The 23,664-nt window shown below is 55.2% G+C and overlaps 2 protein-coding genes across 3 annotated transcripts in view; one reads left to right on the plus strand and one right to left on the minus strand.

The window, feature by feature from the left end:
* Positions 1-7,261, plus strand: part of ACBD6 (acyl-CoA binding domain containing 6) — an 81,112-nt gene extending 73,851 nt beyond the window's left edge. Inside the window, exons 7-8 of the mRNA XM_085068582.1 lie at positions 2,644-2,674; positions 6,665-7,261. Coding sequence (XP_084924708.1) covers positions 2,644-2,674; positions 6,665-6,825 — 192 coding nt within the window. The 3' untranslated portion in view covers positions 6,826-7,261. The remainder of the gene's footprint in view (positions 1-2,643; positions 2,675-6,664) is intronic.
* A 3,249-nt stretch (positions 7,262-10,510) lies between these two features.
* LHX4 (LIM homeobox 4) lies at positions 10,511-21,960 on the minus strand. Of its 2 annotated transcripts, XM_085067304.1 has the most exons (6): positions 21,885-21,960; positions 15,715-15,886; positions 12,505-12,707; positions 12,181-12,335; positions 11,559-11,730; positions 10,511-11,468 (listed from the first exon to the last, which is right to left on the minus strand). In XM_085067304.1, the coding sequence occupies exons 1-6, from the start codon at positions 21,958-21,960 to the stop codon at positions 11,071-11,073; spliced, it is 1,176 nt and encodes a 391-aa protein (XP_084923430.1). In that variant the 3' UTR covers positions 10,511-11,070. The 2 variants fall into 2 exon arrangements, with proteins under 2 accessions (XP_084923430.1, XP_084923429.1); XM_085067303.1 differs by having other exon boundaries at positions 10,511-11,730.
* Positions 21,961-23,664: the final 1,704 nt, after the last annotated feature.

Raw genomic sequence — 23,664 nt, forward strand, 5'->3', positions numbered from 1 at the left:
GGTTGTCCCTACCCACTCACTGTTTGGGATCATTCAACACAGGCACATCCCAGGAGAAGGACCCTAAGATGCTCTAGAGGCTACTGCTTTCTGTTGCACATCAGGAAATAGCCCTTACATCAAGGCCAGATAGAATTCATCTTCACTCATCTTTCTGCACATCATGTTCGATTGCAAAACAGACATTTCCAGTGCCTGGCAGGCAGCATTCATCTCACATAATTCCCCCAATGGGAGCTGTAATCCTGATTTTCACAGCCCATCGTTGATTAGTCTTCAGGTGTGACCATTTTGCTCCGAAGGCTCAGCGTTGCCGTACCTGGAGCAGCCGGGTGCATCAGGCTGCAATTAGCCATGGTGCTCCAAAAAGCCAAATCAGAGAGGGATTGAGATCAGCAGCTTCCCGAGGGCTTTCAAGGCCTTTAGTGAGTGACCACACTAGAGCTTTTTCCATTTACCTGGATTAAAATTTGTCACAGAGGAAATAGAAGCAAATAGCACGGCATCTGAGAAGTGTAACAAATCGCATTTGGCCATGGGGCAGGCTCAAAGCAGGGGGAAAATCCAGAGCGTAAATAAAGTGCAAACCATGTTTGCATAACATTGGATTAATAGTTCTTTTTAAAAACCACACTGGGATTAAAGAGACGCATTTCCGATGCTGGGACCTGAGCTCCCTCCTTAGCCCAGCAGATGCCAGGAAGTACATCTAAGAGAAATAAAAAACCTTGTTAGCCCCAGCCAGCTGCTGAAACAGCAGTGCTTTCTGCAGGCCTTTGGAAGAGGAACAAATGGCTGTAGGATTCCTGGAGCAGTCCTATGTGTTTTATAGGGAGTTCTGCAGCAAAGAGTTCCCATGGAAAGGGTTTTCTGCTGCACGGCTCCAGTCTCATTCACCTGTGGGTTTGGTTGGCTGCAATCTTGAAGGTGGTGATGAAGAGGGGAGTTGGATTCCCATCCCCCAGCCCACATATTTGACATCCTGCCTTTCCAATAACTCATTCAGAGCGCTCCCACCTCTCCTTCCCCATCCCTGCTCTGTATTTTGCTGAAGTCAGTGCTGGCCCTGTCACTCCTCCAGGCAGGCATGTGCTTAAGGAGTGCTTGAGGGCACTGGCTCACATCGGTTACCTTTTGAGTGTGGAATAATCAGTGGATGCTGTCCGTGATTCCCTCAGTTCTTTGGTTTGTGGTACCATCTAATGACACCCATTTGCATTACGCTCCCCACAGTTTGGGCAGAAATAGGCTCCTGAAATGAGGTGTCTTCAAACACTGCTTTGAGTGACATGAATGGGACATAGTGGCATGTGGAAAGAAATGTCTGACCCTCCCACCCTTTGCTTGGAAAAGACATGAAATGGATATTTAGGCAGCAAATGCCTGTTACATCTGGCTTTTTGTCCCTGTTGCTGTCACGGTTGTCGTGTTGGTGCAGAGTTCCAGAGCAAGGCATGGCACCTCCTACCCCAAAACACAGGTCGTTCCTAATTCCTTAGATCAACAGGCTTAATATCAAACAGAATAACAGACTGAGAAACCAGAAGTCTTCCAGCTATGAGTGGAATTTCTATCTGTTTTCCTGTTCTTTTCCCTTTTGCCTGCTTCAGAATCCACAGCAGACTGTAGTACTTGCACCTTAATCCCAAAGATAATGGTAATTAAAAACTTAAGTCTCTATAGACAGATGCAAATAAATTAAGGAGGCAAAGAACTGAATTAGAGACTAATCCTGGTTGGGGTAGTGAAAGCAAAGGGGCCAATAATTCTTTCCTTCTGTTATTTCACCTGTTCTGGTGGCAGGGCAAGGCTGTGTCGGGGTGAGGTGCTTGGATTTGCAGCGCTGGATGTGCCACATGAGCACCAACACTGGCAGCGCCCTGGGGAGGGGACACGGGAGTCTGGGAAGGGGACACACTTCCCAAAGCATTGCAGCTGCTGCAGTGGCTGATGTGTTAGCTGGAAGAGGGAGCTGTGTGCCAACACCTACAAATCATGCAGTTTGCTTTGCCCTTGCACTGCAGGTGTTTCACAAGGATGAGTTTGGCAACTTGCTCTCATCCCTGAGCATGGTGCCCTTTCCTCAGTTGGCAGGACTTAACCTGGGCATTGGGGTAGACCTAAATTCTGAAGGCAGGAACCTAAGGTTTATTCAGGCGGAAGAAAAATGGATTTTTCCCTCTTGTGTGCTCGCTTGTGCTGAAGAGTGCAGTGCACTGAGCTGTGTGAGCATCCCAGTGCTTTACCCTTCTCTCAAGTAGTTGGCCAAAGCTGGGTTTGCACTGAAGCATCTTGCACTAAAGCATCAGGAATAGTGAGAATCCCAGAGTGAGGCCATAGGACTGAAATCCTTCATTTTTATGGGCTGGAGGTGATAACGCAATGAACTGAATTATACTCACGTCATGACGTGATCCACGCACTCTTATGGGTGGATAGATATTGATTATCCATCAATAGGGAGTGATGGTGGATGATGATTCAAATCCCAGCTGTCAGGTAGCTGGGTGTCATGGCTGCTTGTCTAGTCAATTAAAACTTTGCTGTGATTCAGCTTATTTATTTAAAACTGGGATTTTTTTGTATCACCACAATGTTATCTATACCTCTAAAATCAAGTCTCTCTCTCTCTCTCTTTTTCAGGATGGGGAAGGCCAGACTGCACTCCATTATGGTAAGCTGCCTCTCAGCTTGGTTGTTCCTCCTAAGCAGCATGGATTTGCAACTGGAGTAAATGCTCTATACACAAAAAGCAAATTTCAGGAGAAAAATGAGCAAGGAACCTGGATTTGATTAACCACTGCAAATCCCAGCATGGCTGGAGTAGGAGCCTTGGGAGAAGCAGCAAGGAAGATTGCTTCTCTCCCTTCGTTCTCCTCTGCAAATGTCACCTTAAAGCCTTCCTTTTCCCCCAGTTAATGATGCAGAGTTTCCCTGCACACCTCTGTGTCTCCAGGATGTGGTTGTGCCCCATCCAGACCCAGGAGTGGCTCTGGTTAGGGGATGCCAAATCCCTTGGCCTTCAGGGAGAGTCTGTGGCAGTTTTTAATAGGTTACACGGGTCAGGGGAAGGGGACAAACAAGGTGGCCACCACCTCCACGTGTCCTGGTGACAAACCTGTTTGATCACAGCTGAGAGAGCAGCAAGTTCTCTACTACCAAAATCAGCAGAGGCAAGTCATAGTTGGTGTCCCTCCTACAATTACAGGCTAATTAGATAAGTGATTTAATTGAAAGATTGTTCTATCTCCAAAAGAGAAAAGTAGAAAAAGTGACGCATGCATTGCTGATGTGCGGGGAATAGGAAAAAGTATCAATTTAATCTGGATCATCATTTTTTTCCCAAAATTAAGACATAGCCAGTTATTATTTTGTACTCCCTCTTGATGCCTGTCACTGTAATTAAGAGCATACTTGTCATTCTGAAGTGTTTGTGTCTTTCTCTCTCTTCTTGATCTCTCCACAAGGACATTAGCAGGATGGCAAAATTGCTTTGCAGAACATCAGTCTAAAGAACAGCATTTGGATCTGGAGTTAAACTCCCAGATTCCAGGGCTCCTGAACCCTGTAGTTACAATAATGTGTGATTTCTCCCTGTGTGATTTTTCCTGTAGGATACTCTATTTTGCAAATTCCTGTCACTTGTGACTGGAGGGGTGAATCTGTTGCTGAGTGCAGCATTGTCCGCAGATGGACAGCACTTAAAATGCCACACTGCCTCTTTCTCTGCCTAATCCATTCCCATATTTTGGGTTTTCTCTCTCCTGGGAAGATGATTTTCCTGCTCCCAACTTCAGGACTGACATCTGCCTACTGAGGGGTGCAGAGTGGATTATAATAGGTTGTGCAAACTTATTATACTGCATGTGTAAGTTATCCAAGAGCATCTGCTTCAAGCAAGCCCAGAATGTGGGAGGAAAAGGTGAATGCATCACCTGAGTTTATGTTCCATGCAGGTGGATCCCTCTGGCTGGGGACTGAACAGATTGTTTAACACGATTATTAATGATACAATGAACATTATTTCAGAAATGGTTTCCCTGATCCAGCCAGCTCAGGTGTTTCAACAGTGACAGTTTATCAGGGTTTTCTTCCCAAATGTTTTTTCTTCCCCTTTCCTCCCTGTGTATCATTTTTGGGAAGCCTCTCTGGGTCGCTGGCACGCAGCTCTGCTGTTCCGGTGGCTGCTCAGCTGTTCCTGGTGGCCATCACTGCCCCCAGGACATCCTCATTCCTTTACTTGCTCATCTGGTCATAAATCATCCCGGGCTTGGAACCAGCTTCTTAAGTGAGTGACTGGGTTTGATTCAAGTGGCTGTTGGCCTGAAACTGGAACTCAGTGTAACCTCCCAGTCCCGTTTTGGTCAGCACTTCACAACGGAGCCATTAATTGCAGTGGAGAGGCAGGAGAGCTGCTATGGACACCATCTCTGAGCAGAGCAGTACCCTCACAAGGCCTTCCCTTTTGTTGGAGGCTGTTCAGGGAATTCAGGGAAGGGTTAAATCCCACCAGCAAGGCAGACCTTGCTTTTAGGGTGTCTGCATCCCTTTTTACAAGGCGGTGTGGCCTGACAGCTGTCCTTGTGGTGACAGCTCTGGTGATTACAGGCGGTGTCAAACTGCATCCTGCTGCGGGTTATAAATCCTGCCTCCTTCCGATTGGCGCTGACCCCGGCTTTAATCGGGGGTTAAGTGGAGGCCAGCAGCAGCACAGCCTGGCAGCACCAGCCCCGGTGGGACCCATGGCCAAAACCCCTGCTCTGGGCTGGAGGCAGCAGCCAAAGCCTTGCCCATGGCTGTGAGCACGGAGTCCCTGATGAACAGCGCCTTCTCTTCGGCTCCTCTCCATCCATCCATCCACCCACCCACCCACTGGGAATGCTAAAATCATTGCTGCTGCCTCTCCCAGAGGAAATCAAGGCTTCTCGGAGCAGTGGTGGCCACGTGGCTGCAGAGTGGGCAGGCTCTGTATCCTCCTGGGCGCTCCCGGCTTCCCTGCAAAGCACCATCTGTTTGGCTCTGTCTGCGCTGTGGCAGGGCAGTGGGAGGGGACGCTGGAGGGAAAATAAATAATAAAAAAAAATTCATCATCTGAACCCTGAGGATTAATGGAGTCGGGAGGCGAACTGCGCTGAATGGAAATTCATCTTCACCCGTGCCAGTGTCAGGGCTGCTGCTCCGGCCCTTGACAAATCGAGGGTCCCAGGGTGCCATAAATCCAGCAGCTGTGCTTGTCCCCAGGGGTGTCCCCAGCTTGCTCAAGGACATGGGCTGTACCCACCAGCGGCACTGGACAAGGGAGCCACCTTTCCCTGTGGGCACCAGCTCCCTGTCCCCAGAAGCTGCCACCACAGCTTCCTTGGCACCTCTGGAAGTCTGTTTTCTGCAGAGGGATGTGCACTGCTTCAGCTCAGCCTTGCTCACACCCCTACCTGCTTCCTCACCAACCCCTTCCCTCTTTTTACCCCATTTTTTATCTTTTCATTATGAACTCAAATCACACATTGTATTTATTTTAATGAGACATTACTGCTTGTCCTTTTGGATCAGTAAAAGACTGCAGAGTAATGCAAAAGACACTCAATTACTAAAGGAGTCAGTCAGTTGCTTTATAAAAACAACCCAAAATATTATTAAAACCAATCGCTACCAATGCAAGAGGAAGCTGCCAACTTCATGGCCTTGTAAGGCAGGTTTTGGCTTCACTAGGATCTGAGTTGCACAGGCTTAAGGAAAAATCTAGGGTCTGGGACTTCTGCTGATGTCAGCCCAGTCCAGCTCTTCAGTGTTAAGAGTTTTCCTGATTTTCCTGGCTTTTGTTTTTAGCATCTTTAGGTAAGACTGTTACATCCTGAGGACAGAGAAGAGCTCAGGTTAAACTTGACTCTGTCTTGGCAGAAAAAAATCAGGGATGAAAAAACAGTTGCTGGTAGAGGTGTGAGGAGTAAAGTGTGTGTCGTTAACAACTGTTCCAGGCCATGGGCACAGTCTGGAGCTGGTGCTCAGGGAAGTGGTGGCCAGCAGCTATAAACCATCTGAATTTTGTGCAAAGAGAAATGATGGATGAAATCCAGGAGTGAGGCAGTACTGGTGATGTCCTGCCTGCAATGTGCTGCCTTCTCCCTGGGAGATTCAGGAGGCAGGTGAGGGGCAAGGGCTTATAGATACATTACAAATTATGAATGAGTTATAAATTGTGGTTACAAAAGAAGGCAGGGAATGCTTTCCCAGGTGGCACTTTGGGGGTCTCTGCAGTGCTGCAGTGCTGGAGCCCTTCCCAGGGTCAGTCTCCAGTCCTGGATGTGAAGGAGCCTTAGCCAAACTGTGCCCAGGCTCCCTGAGTGTCCCAGGTGGTGCCCTGCAGAGCCCTCAGCTCCCAGCACCTCTGGCTGAGCTGTAGGCTCTGGGTGCTGGCTGCACCCCTCAGCACTTCTGGCTTTGCATTGCTCTCACTCTGTCTTTTCTCCTTCCTTTGCACTATTAAATCCAAAGTAATACGTAGTGTACTGAGCCCTGCCCCGAGCAATGATGTGCTGCTGCTCAGGCCAGGTGCTGAGCCGGCGTTTCCTGCCGCCGGCACACGCGTGGGAAGTCGCCAGCTACAGCCAAAAACTGCCACCTTGGGCCAGCATCCCCAGACTGACCCTTCCCTTTCTCCCTCCAGCTGCCACCTGCGAGTTTTTGGACATCGTGGAGCTGCTGCTGCAGTCGGGAGCTGACCCCAGGCTGCGGGACCAGGAGGGCTGCCTGCCCGAGGAGGTGACAGACTCCAAAGCCATCACCTCAGCTCTGCAGCAGCACGGCAGTGGCACCGGCGAGCCCTGACCCCGCAGGAGGACAGAGATGCCCTGCAATAACACTCCTTCCCCCCCCTCCCCGCCGCCCTCCCCAAACACCTCGGGGCTTCGAGGGGACCTTTTAAAACACAGGGTCTGGCTGGGCTCTCCAGCACGAGGGCCAAGCACGTGGCCTGAGCAGGATGGGATCAGAGTTTGCTCTGACATTTTTCAGTATTTGAGGGGGGAGGGAGTGGGGAGAGGGCTTGGAGGAGACCCCAAGTCCTATTTTAATGTATCAGACACGAGTACTGTGTTGGCTGTCTAACTGGAGCAGCGTGGACTGACCGATCAGCTCCTCCATGGGGATGCAAGGCCAGGTGAGATGCTCATCTCTCCCATTCAGGTTGACTTTTGCTTTGTTTTATTTTTTTCCCTGGGTCCAAACAAAATAATATAAATAAAAAGCACAGTGTCGGGATGGAGCCTTGGTGTGTTTATTTGGGTTTGTTTTTTGCAGGGGATGACTTGGAAGCCATAAGGATGGGAGGCAGCTCAGAGCAGCCATAGCCCTTGGGAAGTTCTGCTTGAGCTCTCATCCTGGGGAGAGAGAGCTGCCAAGACAGCAGGGTCATCCAGGTGTCTGTCTGTCCCTCTAGTTCTCACACAACATATGTTGCTAATCAGCCTCTCCAAGCTGACAGGACTTTTACCACTTTGCTGAATTGAATGGCTTTAAACCCCATCTCCATTGGCAGCTCCATGGCCTCCTGCTGTGTGTCCATTCCTGGAGTGGCTCATTCTGGACTGCTTTGGTAAGAGCTGGGCACAGATAAACCTGCACCCACCCTGCCACCCCTCTGGGCCTGTCTCAGACGCTTCATGATCTGCTGGCCAAGCACCCAGAAAGTGGGAAAAATGTGCCTCATGGCCATGCCTGAGTGCTGGAGTGAGGTGGGATGATCTTGGGGTTTAATGCTTCCTCATGAGCATCCCAAGTGGGCCCACAGGAGTTGCCAGAGATGGGTTTGTGCTGTGGGATAGCTCCCAGCTGGGAGGGAGGCTGCTGCCCTGGGTGGGTGTGTGGCAAGAGGAGACCATGGCTTTCCTGCAGGATATTGCCATGAGCTTGCCTTTCCCCAGACAAGATTTACAGCCTGGGGGAGCGTAGGAAATCTCCATTGCTGTGACAGGAAGCTGCTTGCCATCAAGCTCTGCAGCACATCCAGCCTCAGGAAAATAGATGGGAACATTCCCTTGGCTAAGGACTGGCTGGGCAGCAGGCACACGTGGGTTTTGGCCCCTCACAGTGTCTGTGGCTCCTGCCAGCGTTTTGCTGACGCTGATGAAGTTGCTGTGCTGGTTCCAGCAGCCACCACACCACCCACAGCACAGGCCAGGCTCCATGGTGGGGACAAAATGGCTTGGGCAAGTTATTTTCCATCAACTTGATATTAAGCAAGGGCCCCCCAATGGCTTCTGCTCCCCTTGCCCTTGCCCAGGGGACCTGCAGGGTGGCAGTGGCCAGGCTCATCTCAGCCTGGCCCTTTTGCATCTGGATGCAGAGGAAGCAAAGATGCCAACTGCAATAGTGGGCTTTGTGAGGGAGACGTGGTGGCACCAAGGTTGGGGACAAGCAAGGCCACCCCTGTGCAGTGCCATAATGCACAGCCACTGCCTGGCTTGATGGACACACTGGGTAATAAAAAATCTCTGTTAAAGCCGGGATGAAAAGCAGCAGCTGCGGTGCCGGTGCTTTCAGAGAGCACATTTGGGCCCCGAGTGCTCAGCCCTGGAGATGTTTATAGCACTTTAGGTCTGTTTGTGAGGTTGGAGCCTTTCCAAAAAAAAAGAAAGAGGGGGTGGGGGGGGAGGAGAGAAAGACATATATTATTGTTTATAATCTGCTTTATTCAGCCAAACCTTTCCCCAGCAGCCTTGCGGATTGCTGTTAAATCCCCTGGTGCCTTTAACTACCGATACAGAAAGTGGTTAATGTGCATTCGCCCTAAGCTTGGCATCTACTCCAGGAAATCACTTTAATTGAGAAGCATTAAATGTTAAAATGATTAAAATATAGAAAGCCAACACACCGGTGCCCATGGAGGGGTTTGGACCCGCCCACCTCTCCTGCCTGGCATGGCCCTTCCATCTCACCTGTGCCACCGAGCACTGTGGTGGCACAGCCAGGCACCCACTGTCACTGCTGCGTGGTGGCAGCAATGCTGTGGCACCCTGGGGTGCCATGTGGTGGCAGTGGAGATTCCCACCCCAAACCCACTGACCTCTCTGTGCCAACAAAAAGCCGGGCACGATGTCACTTGTCCCACCCAGGGATGCCAGCTCCACCATCCGGACACAACCCCAGGGATGCTGACCCCAAACAGCCAACTGTGCTGGAGCAGGCAATGCCAGTGGTGACCACTGCCCTCCCCCTGAGGAAGAAAATCCCAAAGACAGCAGCTGCTAAAGAGCATCCCGAGTTTATTTGCCATCGTTTCCCTCGCGGCGGAGGGGGTGACTGTACACATCTCATGCCAACGCACCGGAGGCAGGGTACAAAAGCAACGCCCTGGGCCCGAATTTGGGGCAATTTGGGGGGATCATTTCTCCCCAAGACACGGCAATAAATAAGATTTTATTCTTTAAAATTTTTATTATTATTATTTTTGTTGGGTTTGGGTTTTTTTTTTTCCTTTTTATTCCCCCAGGAAACAAGACTCTCACTTTCTGGAACTGTACAAAATTTACACAGCGAGGGAAGGAGGCATTTGGCCTTGTCGAAGGGGGATGGAGAGCAGCAGGCACGGCTCTCCCCCGTCCCCCTCCCCACCAGTGCCGGCAAGGCCGGGAGCTTGGCACAAAGCAGCACCCTAGGCTGGGGAGGGGAGAGGCACATGGATGCAGCTGGGGCAGCTCCTGCAGCACCAATGCACCCAGCTGGGGGGCAAGGAAGGACAAGGACAGACCAGTGATGTGCTTTCTTGTGGGGCATTTTTTTTTTCTTTTTCATTCTTTTTTTCCCTTTGCTTCCGGAGCCTCCACACCTCTGGAAGAAGCCGACTAATTGGACCCACCCCCAGCACTCCCTGAAGGGCAGGCTGGGATCAGCATCACCCCAGAGACAGAGGGGATGGCAGGGACCCCACGGCCAGGGCATCCCTGTGGGGTTGGGGCAGAGCTGGGCGCCTTGGGCACAGTGTGGAGCTGGATCTCATCCGTGGGGCTGAATGTCTGAGGGCAGGGGGTGTGGCTGTGCTGGGGGAGATGGGCGTGTGGGTTTTGAGCAAGGGCTAGTGCTAAGTGGGCCTGGCCAGGAGCAGAGCCCATGGGGCTTGTGGGATGTGCCAAAGCCACCTGGATCCTTCCTGGCTGCCTGCACTCACCCTTCAGTGCCATCAGCCCCAAAGGAGGTGGGTCACCTATACCAGGAGCATCTCACACCCCAATCCCCTCCCTTTCCCACCAAGCAGGTGCTTCTGCAGCTGACAAAATACCCTTTTCCCCCTATTTGGCAGGATTTTTTTTTTGCAATACCCTCAGAGCAAACCTTGCCCACCTCTCTCACCCACCCTTCCAGCGGCTGCTCTGCAGATGCCAGCCCCAGGCATCCCGGCTGGCTCCGCCACGGCACAGCTTGGCCAGCGAGCATCCCGGGCTGGAGGCAAATTTTTATTAATTCCTCCCCCTCGCGTGACCACGGTACAAAGCAGTGATGTTCCTGCGTGCCCAGGGATAAACCACGGCCACTAGGGCAGGAGCAGGCAGCATCGCCCCTGGGCAGAGGGCCAACGGCCCTGCTCGGACGTGTCCCCGGCAAAATAAACCCTTCTACAATATAGACTTCTCTTTCTGCTGAGGCTCCGGGGCAGCGCCGAGTTGCGTTTCAACTCCGTATCGAAAAATAACTCTTGAAAATAGCAGCGGTGCTCGGCAGGGGGGTGCGGGGCTGGCGCGGGTGCCGGGATGGACTCTCCCATCCCTGATTGTCCTTCTTTCCCTCCCGCCGGCCACGCCACGGCCGGGTCCCCGCGGTCCCCAGCGCCGCGCCAGGCTCCTCGCCGTGCGTCCCGTGCGCCGGCAGCTCTCTTGTGCTTACACCCAAAGGCATCCGTGCCCCCCGCCCCAGCGCTGCCACCCCCAGCCATCGCCAGCGCCGTGCCCCCTCCCTCCGGCCCTCCAGGGCCAATTCCCACGGGAAATCCTGGAAAGGTCAGCCGCCGGCGGGTGCCCTCGGTGCTGCGCTTGCGGGCCGTGGGGAGCGCGGGGGGCCGGGGCGGGGGGCGAGCAGCGCTTAGAAAGGGGGGTGATCCATGTCGTCCAGCCAGGAGGCCGGGCTGGTGGGAAAGTCTGGGTACCCGACGCTGCTCCCCGTGGAGATGTCGGAGGTGGGGCCCCCCCCGGCCATGGCCCGCAGCGTCTGACTCACCCCCTGCGCCCCGTGGGCCACCAGCCCCAGGCTGCCGTCCATGGCGTAGTCCAGCCCGTTGAGCAAGGGCGGGTGCGCCGGCAGGGACGAGATGGAGGACGGCGACTGGGGGAGGCCGTAGGGGCTGCCGTCCCGCAAGTCCTGGTACGTCTGTCCCGTGCCCTCCATGGAGAAGCCGCCGTTCAGCAACTGTCCGCCCGCCACGTCCCCCACGGAGCCGTACACCCTGTTGTTGTGGCCGAGCTCGGAGAGGATCTGCTCTTCTGCCGGGGAGAGGAGGGAGAGAGGAGGCGGGGGATCAGCGCGGAGGGGAGCCCCGCAGCCCCCCGGCCCCGCTCCGGCGCCGCGCTCACCGCGGAAGCTGAGCTCGCTGTCGCTGACGCCGCAGTCCTCGGCTGAGCTCTCCTTCTCCAGCTTGCCTCCCCCGCGGCTCCGCTTCACGCTCTTGTAGAACTGCCCCCAGCGATGCCGCCCCGCGTCCTTCTTCAGCCGCTTCTCCTTGGCCCGCCGGTTCTGGAACCACACCTGCAGCAGCAATGGGTACATGGGTGGCACCGCGGCACCGTGCCACCCGGGCAGTCCTGCGTGGCAGCACCCTGTACTCCAGCGCCTCCACAACGCAACACCCGTTAAATCGGTGCTCCAGCATCCTGGCACCCCTACATTCCAGCATCCCAGCGTCCCTACGACCCGGCATGCCAACACTGCCATGCAGCATCCTGGAATGCCAAGCCCTGCACACCCATGCAGCCCAGCGCCGCTAAACCCCTGCAAACCTGCATGCCAGCACTCCTGCCCGCCAGCTCCCACAGCCCCATGCAATCCAGCACCCCATCATCCTTGCAGCCCAGCTTCCAGGCACCCACACCCAATATCCCTGCCAGCCCTGCATCCCCTGGCACCTCAGGCTCCCGAGGGAACCCTTGTGTCACCCTTCTCTAGGGGCAGGGAGGAGAGTGGCACCCGCGGCCTCACCTGCACCACCCTCATGTCAAGCCCTGTCTCGGAGGAGAGCTGCTCCCGCACGTGCCGGGCGGGCTTGGGGGAGTTTTTGTAGGCATTCTTCAGCGTTTCCAGCTGCTTGGCCGTGATGGTGGTCCGGGGCCGCTTGGCGCCCGCCTCGGAGTCATCTGCAAGGGAAGCAGTCGGTACCAGCCCCGACCAGCAGCACAGGAATGTCTCCCCAAAACCAGCTGCCCCAGAGCCCGCAGCGACACCTTCCCACAGGTACCCCAGTGACACGACCCACGGCCACCCCTCGGTGCGCTGTGCCCCTCGCTGCCTTTTTGGGGTGCCTACCGTTCTGCTTGGCAGTCTCGTAGTCCTCCTTGCAGACCAGCCGCCCGTCCTCCATCAGGTAGAACTCGTCGCCCGTGGCCAGCTGCCGGCTGCAGATGATGCAGGCGAAGCAGTGCAGGTGGTACACGAAGTCCTGGGCTTTGCGGACCACCTGGGTCGGGGGGATGCCCTGCTGGCACGCCGTGCATTTGGTCCCGAAACGCCTGCGGGGAGAAGCGGGCGACCCTGAGCCCCCCGGCAAGGTGGGGGTTGCCGGGATGGGGAGCAGGAGACAGGGCAGAGTTTAAACCAGCAATCAACCTTATTATGCATGACACTTCACACGGCGGGGGTTTATCTTCCTCAGAGTGAGAGACCGGCCTAATGGAGCCGAGGAAGGTTTGATTTTAATGATTCTTTTAACTAATGCTTATAGGCTGCCTGATTTTCCCTGCAAGGACAGTACATATTTCATCCACATTAATACCAAATAAATTAATTACGCTGCCCCGCTGGCATGATGAATCCCAGATTAATGCAGAATGATGGGGCTCTTACACCATAACGACAGGCTGACAGGGGTGTGGGGTGGGCTGGTGTGGGGCACGAGCAAACCCGCCAGCACAGCTGCAGGGAGCGTGCAGGGAGTGTGCGAGGGACACGAGAGAAATGTGGCAGCAGCATGCAAGGAGGGGAAGAATGGGAAAAGGAGTGTGAAAGGAGCATGTGAGAATGGTGCAAGGAACGTGGGAGCAGAGAGAAGTGTGCAGGGATGGTACAAGAATGGTGCAAGAAGTGTGGAAGGTGCATGCAATGAGTGTGCAAGAAATGTGGAAGGTGCATGCAGGGAACATGCAAGAATGGTGCAGAAAGCATGCAAGAAGAGAAGTCCCTGAATTAACACATGCCATGAGAAGAAAATCAAAAGTAAGTGTATATTGCACAGGTGATTTTGGCAACAGATGCTTTGGGATTGACCTGGGGCAGATCCCCACGTGCCACTTGCACTACAAGGGCTCTGTGGGATCTCCCTTCCTCCCCCTAAACACCCCATCCCAGGACACCAGGACACCACAGAGCCATCCTGGCCTTGCAGCAGCCCAGGTGACAAAGCTCTCGGAATAAATCTGTCCCCCACACCTTAAACAGCTCCATCTGCTTTGGAGGAGGCAGCACAGGAGCACCCAAAGCCCTTTGGCCCCAAGGCTTTGGGGGCAGGCAGTGGCATCCAGGCACCTCTCACTGTCCCCAGAGCCCTGAACATGCCCCAGTAGGCAAAATCACCCTCAAGCCCTGTGGCTACCCATTCCCTCCATAAATCCAGGCACAGCCACCAAAGCTGGGTCTCCCAGACTGTCCCTGAGTCACGCAGGTGTCACCGAGGGACGGGTCTCAGGCACTGGGGGGGAGTGGTGCCAGCAAAATTTCGGGGTGTTGGAAGCAGAAGGTGAGAAGGAAAAACCTGGTTTCTCTCATTTTCTGGGCTTGTAAAGGGAGAGTTCCTGGACATGTGCTGAGGAAACCTCAGTTCTCCTGGAGTGGAGTCAGCTGGGCAGGAAGGTGGGAGAGGAAAGGAGGAAGTGGGAGAGGGATGGACAGGAGATGGACAAGAGAGGGGGGGGATGAAGGAATGATAGAATGGAGGATAAAGGGAGGGATGAGATGATGGGAATGGAGGGATGGAGGGAGGCAGGCATCAGAGGGGGACAGGATGGACAGAGGATGATTTTCTGCCCCCAAGGCTGAGCTGGTGTCCACTCTGCAGCCCGCATCCAGTGCCCATCCTCCTCCTCTTACAGAGCACTAAAAAAGCCATTTTAGCAGCTGTCCCAACATCCCGGGGTGTTTCCACACCACCTGGGCACAGAGGACCCAGCACAGAGCCACCCACAGCCGGAGACCAAGAGCTGCAATTTGGGTGAAGGGAAAAAAACCCTAAAAATCAAAAATCGATCTGATCCTTTCCAAAGCAGCTTCTGCAATGCCAAGTGCCTCTGAAGTTGAGCTGAAATCCTCACGTCGCCTGCAGGTTCCCCACCCCGAGATCAATGAGCGGTTAAGGAAAGGTGAGGCGTGAGCGCCGAGCTGCTATTGATTGGCACCAAATAATCCAGGCAGGACCTCATCTGAGAAAGTCGCTGATCTTTCAACTCCAATTAACATTGATTACCCGCACCTTTTGGGTGACTATTTAAATGACTTGGAGATTAATAGGCTGGAAAATATCAGAAGTGAAGTGTTATTACCCAGGCTGGAGTGGCAGCTTTGACCGTCTCTGGGAAGGAGAAATTCAAGCTGCATGTTTGGTCTTGACGCCTGATGAGGCTGATGAAGATGGAGGGCAGCCTGGGGACGGGAAGGCAGGGGAAGTCCTGTCTAGGGACTAATGGGAATGGCTGTAGGCTGGTGGTGAGGGACAGCTGGTGTGGCTGGCGCTGAGCAGCAGATGATGGCCTGAGGAGGTGGCTTTAGTCCCCAAGGGCCAGCAGCTGCCTTTTGGCTGAGCCCCATCTCCTGCATCCAAGCAGTGAAAGGGACCCCCCGGCCAGCATCCAACCCCTCTGCTTCAAGGTGAATCACTGCCAGCACCAGTCCCGGCAAAAATCCCTCTGCTGTCCCTTGGGAAAACTCCCAAATTTCACCGGCAGCCAGGGAGCAGAGCATCCTCACGGCAAAGTCCTTTTTTAATGGGGAGCGGGTTGTCCTGTCTCACGGGAGCAGGGAAACGCCAAAGCTGGGGCATCGCGCAGCTCGGAGGCAGCTGCCAACGCGATCAAATGAAGTTTTCACACTAATGGGAGTAAAAATAGAGGGGGAAAAAAACAGAGGTAAAAGGTGAAGGGAGAGAAACATCAGTAAAAGCCGAGGAGGCGAGTGAGGCACTCGGGAGGAGCAGGCAGCGTTATCGCTGCCTTGTGCGGGTTTCTCCTGCCCTCTAGCTCCGAGCGCAGCCGGGGCCACCAGAACCGCCGCTGGTGTCATCCCTGAACAGCGGCACAGGGGAGGGACAGGAGCATCTGGAGATCTGGGGCTTTCCGATGGTTACATCCCAAAAACCACCATCCAGCTTGCAGCAGCTCCAAAGCACCGACATTCCCTTTATTTCCACAACAACAACAACAACAAGTCGTAGGAAGATTTTGGAGAAATTATGCTTAAATTAGGCTGTGTGTTTGCTCCGCAGGCAGGGAGATGCTGCTCTGGGGGGGCTGTGCCCCGAGGGGTACTCACTTGAAGAAATCCTCCTTGCAGTAGACGCTGCCGGCCCGGGAGAAGCAGCGGTCGGCCAGCTGCATCTGGCAGTCGGCGCACTTGAGGCAGGAGCTGTGCCAGTGCCGGTCCAGGACCTTGAGGATGAACTTGTCCAGGATGTGCTGGTTGCAGCCGGCGCACTGGGGGATCTCTGGGCAGCGGGGAGAGGGATGGAGAGAAGAGCAGCGTCAGGCACAGCGCAGAGCCCTCGGGGCTCCAGCCCGGCTGGCAGAGCCCTGCAGGGCACATCCCGGGGCTGAGCGGGGTGAGGAGCTGCCGCCCCTCAGCTCTGCAGTGTCCTGGCACATCTTCTTTGCAAACCTTTGCCAAAAGCCACTGGGACAGCCAAGCCCACTGCCCTGCCGGCTCCTCTGGACACACACACACACACACGTGATGGTTTTGCGTTCTGCACCCCGCTTTTCAGGCCGTGTCCTGCTCTGTGCCACTTGCTCCCCCTGGAATGGCATCCCACAGCCACCAAAGCTTCTTTCTCCCCGCTGTCACCCCTGTCCCTCAAGGGCCAGGCTGCCGGGGTGACCAGGATGTCACCTGTGGGGTCCCAGCTGTGACCCAGGGCTGCAGGGCACCAACACCACCACCCCACCGGCAGAGGCTTTTCCAACATGGGTAAATATTCCTTCCCCTCTGCAGCCCGAGGGCCACCAGCCACCCGTGCTGGCCACAGTGGTCTCTCCAGCAGGTCCCCAGAGCCCCTGTCCCCACAGGGCCAGGCCACCAGGTGCCTCTGCATCCCCCACAGCCCAACACCCTCTGGACAGTGATTTTCCTCGGCAGGGACAGCAGCTTTCTGCCTGCTTTCTCTCCCATCAGCCAGGATGCTACAGGCTCCTGGATGGGGCTGGAAAACGTGGGCTACAGCGAGGCCAGGCTGGAGCAGAGCAACAATAACCAGGAATGTCGGGGAACACCCCACCCCATCCAGCCTGACCTACATCAGCCTCTCAAGCCGTGGGAAGGAGCTTGGAAAAGGTTTTTCCTGCAGCAAGATGTATCCCTGGCCATGCAGATCCCTACACAACGTCTGCCTAGAGATGTGCAGCTTCCATAGGTCTGGAATTGCTTCCTCTCTCTGCCCAGAGCTTGGAATAAATGGGAGGCAAAGAGTCTACAGCAGCACATTACACTGACCCTCACTCATGGAAACAGATGGATTTGGGGGTGCAAAAAAAAAAAGAAAAATATTTTAAAAGAGAAAATATTTTTTTAAAAAGGCAAAAAAAAGAAAGAAAAGGGAAAGAAATTTTTTAAAGGAAAAATATTTTTAAAAAGGAGAAATACAAAAAAGGAAAAATACGAAAAAGGAAAAATAATAAGAAAAAGGAAAAAGGTAAAAAGAGGGACAATGTTTTTATAAAAAGGAAAAAGATATAGAACGGGAAATGTTTTTAAAAAGGAAAAAGATAAGAAATAGATAAAAATGGAGAAGATCAAGATAAAAAAGGTAAAAAATATAAAAAAGAATAAAAAAGGAAAATATTTTTTTAAAGGGAAAAATATTTTAAAAGGAAAAACGGCAAGATGGAAAAAATACCTTATCAAAGGAAAAGGAAGGAACAATTGACAAAGGAAATAGGAAAAAGGGAAAAATAAAGCAGAAAAAGAAAAAAAGCAAAAAATGGAGAAACAAAACAACATGCGAGAAGAGAGGAAAGGAGCGGAATGGTGCGAGGGAGAAAAGAGAAAAGAAGGAAAAGAGGAAAGGGAAAGGGAGAGAAAGAGGGGAGAAAGGGAAAGAAAGAGGAAGGAAAGGAAGAAAAAGAGGGTAAATAGAAAACAAGGGTGGGGGCAACAGGAACGAACGGGGAAAGGCGGAAAGAAAGGGGGAGAAAGGAGGAAAACAGCCCAGGGAAAAAAACCATATTGTTACAGTCTCAAACAACAGTGTTCCAAAATCCTTTGGGGTGCTGCCACGTACCTCACGTGAAGGCAGCTCATTCCATCATTCCCCAGGTTAGACACTTCCAGCCCCAGTGCCCTTCAGAACATAGCTATTGCTGGCATTCAAACCTCTGTCGCGTCACCAACAGTACAATAAATTTAAAAAAAAACCAAAAAACAAAAAAACCCCTACAGCTTCTATGGGTTCCTCTTTCCCTCCTTGTTTTGGGAACACCTGGATGCTTCTCTCCCCTCCCTGCACCCCCGCGGCCGCAGGTCAGCACCAGCCCCGTTTTCCACAGCGGATTTGTTTCCATTTGAGAGCAGCACGAAAGGCGCTGGCACCGGCGGTGGCACCAGCACAGTACCAGCCCCGGGAAATCCTCCCCGGTTATTTCATACAGGCGTGTGCACCTGCAGGAAACAGGTTTGATATCCAAATGGTTATTTATGTAAACACCTGTGTATTTATATGCACCCATCCTACACCTATATAAAGTCTCACACGCCACCAAACAGCTTTGCCCTTCCTAGAAGCAGCGACACAGATCAATTTCGACAGGCAAAAAACCGCAGCCGAGAATGCAGCATCTCCCTTCAAATTTCCAAAGAAAACAATTTTTTTTTTTTAAGAGGAGACATGTTTTCCTTCCAATTTTGCTGTAGACATACAGCACCAACCCCACGCACAGGTGCTTGTGTGTGCAATGATGTCTGTGTGCACACACAGGGATAATAATAATAATAATAATAATAATAATAATAATAATAATAACAGCAACAATAACATGAAAGGGGAACTGCCAGGGGAACCAGGAGATGTCCCTCTGCTTTGCAGAGAGAAAATATCTAAAATTCAAGCCCTGCGCCCTGCTTTGTGCTTTGCAACAGAGGCAGCTGCCTCTCTGCCTCGCATTTATTGCACTCGTTTTGCCTGAATTATTTTATAGAACAGGAATAAAGTTAATGGATACGCTCGGTATGTCAGGAATGAGGCGCTCCCTCGCTGTCTCTGCCCAGCAGCATCCCCTGGCTCTGTGCACAGGATGGTTTGCTACATCGCTCCGGGGGGACACAGCCCCTTCCCCCGGGGACACCCCAGGGATGCAGCAGCCTCAATGCAAACCTCATCCCGGGGGAGGGGGGATGTTTGGGGGTCCCTCCCCTGCCCGGGGCGCTGTGCCGGGTGGGGACACCCCATGCGCGTCCCTGCCGCCCGCCCGGGCGGGATCTGGCCGTATCCCGTTAGAGCCCGTGGGCAGATCCGCAATCCCCCGCCTCCCCGCCAGCCTCCCACGCGCGGGGACCCGGAGCGGGCTGGCAGAGCCCCACGCCCCCGCCGCCCCCGGGATTTATTAGCGGCGGCTCCGTCGTGCCAGCCCCCTCTCTCCCCGACGGGGAAAATTATAGAAATAGCGATTGAAACGAAACAAACTCGCAGGTGGCCTCAGCAATCCCCCAGAGCGCAGAGCCCCCTCTGGGAGCGAGAGGGGGGAGATGGGGAGCAGCGCCGGGGGATTTGCTCCTCTCTGCCCCCCAGCCCAGCCCCGCGGGGCCGAAACCCCCCTGCTTTTGGGCTGCGTTCTGCTCTTTTTAGAGGAGGGATGGACGCCGCGGATGCTGCAGAATGCGTGTCCGCGAACGCGGGTGGAACACCGGAGCTCCGCCGGTACCGGAGCCTGCACCGAGCCCAAGGGAAGCACCAGTGCGGGAATTCCTTAAAAAGTCTTTCTGCGGGGAGGAAACCTCATTCCTTCACATGCAGAAACCTTGCAATTCATTTCTCTGCTGCGGGCAAACGACTTTCTCGGCGGCGATTAATCACTCCCCCTGCTCCAGCCCCTTGGCCAGAGCCTGCCGCCGCCCGGGCACTGTTCCCACAGGCTTTGGCACGAGTTTGGACTTCGGTGAGATTTGCAAAACAATATTCATAAATAATATTGAGAATTTTATTTTTAACAATCCCGTCTGCAAGTCTAAGCAAGGTCTGTCGGGGAGGGGGAGCAGCTCGGCTCCCCAAAACCCTGCAGAAGAGGATGCGGTAGGACACAGCCTCGGCTGAAAGAAGGAGGCTGGTTGTTAAATAGACAGGGAAAACTGTGATCTAATAGCGATTAAAAATTAAAACGTAACGGATTTTCCTCGCACACACAATGAAATATCGAGGTGCTGTTGGGGGTTAGGGGGAGACCCTGGCTCCTTCTTGGGAAAGGGTCCCCTGCCCAGGGACAATGTCCTTTGGCTCGGATTGCACTGTGCAACTGAGGCAGGATCAGGCCCCAGCTATGTCACGACATGAAAGCAGGTGGCTGGGAGCTGGCAGTGGCCGCAGGGCTCGGGCTGGAAAACCACAGCAGGATAGGAACTTTTACAGCAGCCTAGCCTCATCTATTTTCTCTCTGCCAATTTTTTGCGCATAAATAAATAATGATAATAATAATAATAATAGCAATAATAGAAATACCAAATAGCAATAATAGTAGAAGTAATTATAATAGCAATAGTAATAATAATAGTAGTAGTATAAATAATAATAGCAATGATAATAATAATAATAATAATAATAATAATAATAATATCTCGTTGGATTCTTTCTTGCTAATTCCTGACATCCATCAGCCAGTACAGGAATGACAATGTCATGGGCAAGGGAGTTCGGTGGCCCCGAGAAGGGCCAGAGCAGTGAGCTATGCTGGGGTGATGCTGTTCCAGGGTGGTTTAGACACCTAATTTTTTCCTAAATCAAGGGATTTCGAGGCCATAGAAGTGACCCAGCGGCCCGGAACCGGCGGGATACGGCAGTGGGACAGACCCTGTCCCTGTCCCCGCACTGGCTCCGGCTCTGTGCTCCTGACCGGGATTTTTCTTCCCCTGTGCTGCGGTTAAATAGGTTAAACGAGCCCTCCTGCCCCCCTCCCGGAGCTCGGCAACGGGACGGAAACGGCGGATAACGGGGACAGGCCCCCCAAAGCGCCGCGGGCAGAGGCACCACCGAAAAACCCACGGAAACGAATTGCAACCGCTCGGGGAGGCGGGGGCCGTGCGGAGCATGGAACGGAGCGCAGGCTCGGCGGGGCAGCAGCCAGAGGTGGGGGGAAACCTGTCCCGGAGCGGACACCCACTGTGTCCCCAAGTGCGGCCGGAGCCTGACCGGCCTGTCCCGCGGCTCGGGAGAGACCCTGCCGCCGCCCGGATCCCTCCCCTCAACTTTCTCGGGGCCGCTGGGGGGGAGCTGAGCATCTCCCGGTTGCCCCCGGTGGGGTCCCCCCACTCCGGGCCCGCAGGGACGCCCCGGGTCTCGGGAACCATTTGCAAACGGGGAGAAATAATAATAATAGCAATAATAATAATAAAAATAATAATAACAACAAGAGCAATACCCGCGCAGGTGGCCGCCCGCGGAGCCCCCCCGCGCAGCCCCAGGGCTCACCGGGCCGGGGGAGCACTGGGACATTGCCGCCCCCCGTCATCCGTAGGGAGCATCCCTAGCGGTGCGCGGCCCTACAGGAACGGCGGGGCTGACGGCCGCTACGGCTCCCGCACGGCTCGGGTCCATCACCCCCCTTGGGGTGCATCACCCGGCTCGGGTCCATCACCCCCCCTCGGGGTGCATCACCCCCCTCGGTGTGCACCCCCGTGTGTACACAGCCCAGGCCGTGCCTGCGCGCACCCCCGACGCGCTACCTGTAGCTGCAGGGCACGGACGTGCCCGTACAGCCACACAGGTGATTTTGGGATAGACGCGGCTGCGGCGGCATCGCTCCAGGGGCCGCGCGGCGCCCGGCCGGGCTCGCCATCCCGGTAACACGCCCGCACGGCCCTGGGTCCCTTCCCGCCGCCGATCGCCGCCTGTCGCGATCAACGACATAAGCGGGGTGCCGTGCGCTGCGGGCCAGGGATGCGCGGGGCGGGCGGGGGCCGGGGCCGTCCACACGCACTCGCACTCACACGCGCATTTGCACACGCACGGCCGGAGCCGCGCGTCCTCCCCGTCGGGGCCGGGCCCGCACCGCTCCGCGCCTCCCGCGCCGCTGCCCGCCCGCCCCGGGGCACCGCTCTGCCTTCCGCTCGCTCCGCATTCTCACCGCCGTGAACGGAGCTACACACGGGGAAAAACGAACGGAAAGTGCAGAATCGGGAGCGGCCGGGAGCAGAGGCACCTGCCCACCCGCAGGGCGCTGCCCCGCCGGCCCGGGGCCGCCTTTGCGGCAGGGAGCGAAGGAGGGAGAAGAGAAAAGCGTCCTTACGTTGCACCGGCACACCGAGGATCTCGGGAAGCCCCTTGACAGCCCCTTCGGCAGCGAGCGCGGAGCTTTGCATCATTTTATTGGCCCGGGGGGCGGCGGAGGGGAGAGAAGAGGGGCGGGAGAGCGGCGGGCCGGGCCGGCGGAGCCCGGCGGCGGGAGGTGCCGTGTCCCGGTGCCGTGTCCCGGTGCCGTGTCCCGGTGCCGTGTCCCGGTGCCGTGTCCCGGTGCCGGTGCCCGCCGGTGCCGCCCGCCTCCCATTCATTCCCCTGCGGGGAGCGCGCCTGACGTCACCGCCCGCAGGGGGGCGGGGGCGGGCCGGGCCCCCCGCGGCCAATCAGCGCCCGTTCCGCGCCGTCGGGGGCGTGGTCTGGGTGCGGGGAGGCGGGGCTTGCGGGGCGGGGGCGGGGCCTGCGGGGAAGGGGCGGGGCCTGGGCCCGGCGGTGCCACTGGGGACAGGGCGGGCAGAGCCCCAGGGCGGGCAGAGCCCCGGGCCGCGGGCGGGCTCCGCTCTCGGGGCTCAAGCACCTTCTCCCGCTCCATGGAAGGCGTTGCGAGTCCCCACTCGGGGCGCACAGCCCCAGGCCTGTCGCTGGGAATGGGGGCTTAGGACATCGGCACATCACCGTCCCGCGCCAACACCAGCTACTGCCCCGGGGCTGTCACCCCGCCACGGCAAGCTCTGCTGGCACGGGGCTGTGACACGTCCCTGGGGCCTATCCCAATGGTGCCTCCCCTGGGACATGTCTGGGCACGGAAAGAGCCAGCCCGCTCCGCAGTGCTGCAGCATGCCCAGCCTGGCAGCCCGCCGGCTGTGGTGGCACAAGGGTGGCAATGCCAAGGACACTGGGCAATGGGCTCGGCGTGGCTATGGCTTCCATGAGGATCCCCATGGCGTCTTGCTGAGGGAAAACCCTGGGACAACCCAGCCAGCGGATGGAAACTGGTGTAGTGGAGGTACCTGGCAGCCAAGGGCTGAGCAAGAAAGCTACGGAAATGCAGCTGAAGTCAGTCAGAGCAGGTGCCTCGAGCATGACCCTTCCTGATGCTCATCGTGCCACCAGCTCGGGGACAATGCTGCCAAAGAGCCCCGATGTGCTGGGCCATCCCGCTCTGCCGAGAGCACCGAGCAGGGTGAGACCCCGAGGTGTCCCATGGCAGCGCTGGCAGGGCAGGGAGGGAGGGTGCTCACCCAGCCCAGAGCGCAGCCACCCTCAGCTCAGCTGTGCCCATGCCAAGCCTCCGTTTCCATACTGAAATGCAAGTTAGGAAGAGGCTTTTCCCACCTGAAAAACAACTGAAACGTACCCCTTTCAGGAAATGTGCAGGTGGGATGAGCCAGCAAGTGGGAAAAAAAGTTTAAAAATAAAAGTAATAAAAGCTAAGAAATGTATCAAACCTGATGGTTCCTTAGGGAAAAATTGAAGTTTTTTCTATGAGATACTGGGGTTTGACCCCCAAAGCTTCATTTTTACCAGAAAAACCCCATCCAGCTCATCTCACACCTCTGTGCAGAGACTGGCATGCACTCGTTGCAGGAGTGAGCTCACCCTGAAGTTCACCCAATGCCAAAATCGGCTTCCCACTACAGGGAGGTGAATCCCATCCCATCCCATCCCATCCCATCCCATCCCATCCCATCCCATCCCATCCCATCCCATCCCCTCCCCTTCTCCCCTAAATCACACGCCAGCTCTTAAGTGCATTAAGCACAGCCAGACCCTCGCCGCCCCAGGCCACCTGTGCTCAGCAGCCCCTTGGGACAGGGGCCACTGTCCCCCCC

Source organism: Lichenostomus cassidix, chromosome 8 (genome assembly GCF_008360975.1).
Source record: "Lichenostomus cassidix isolate B80296 chromosome 8, HeHo_3.0, whole genome shotgun sequence".
Taxonomy (NCBI): domain Eukaryota; kingdom Metazoa; phylum Chordata; class Aves; order Passeriformes; family Meliphagidae; genus Lichenostomus; species Lichenostomus cassidix.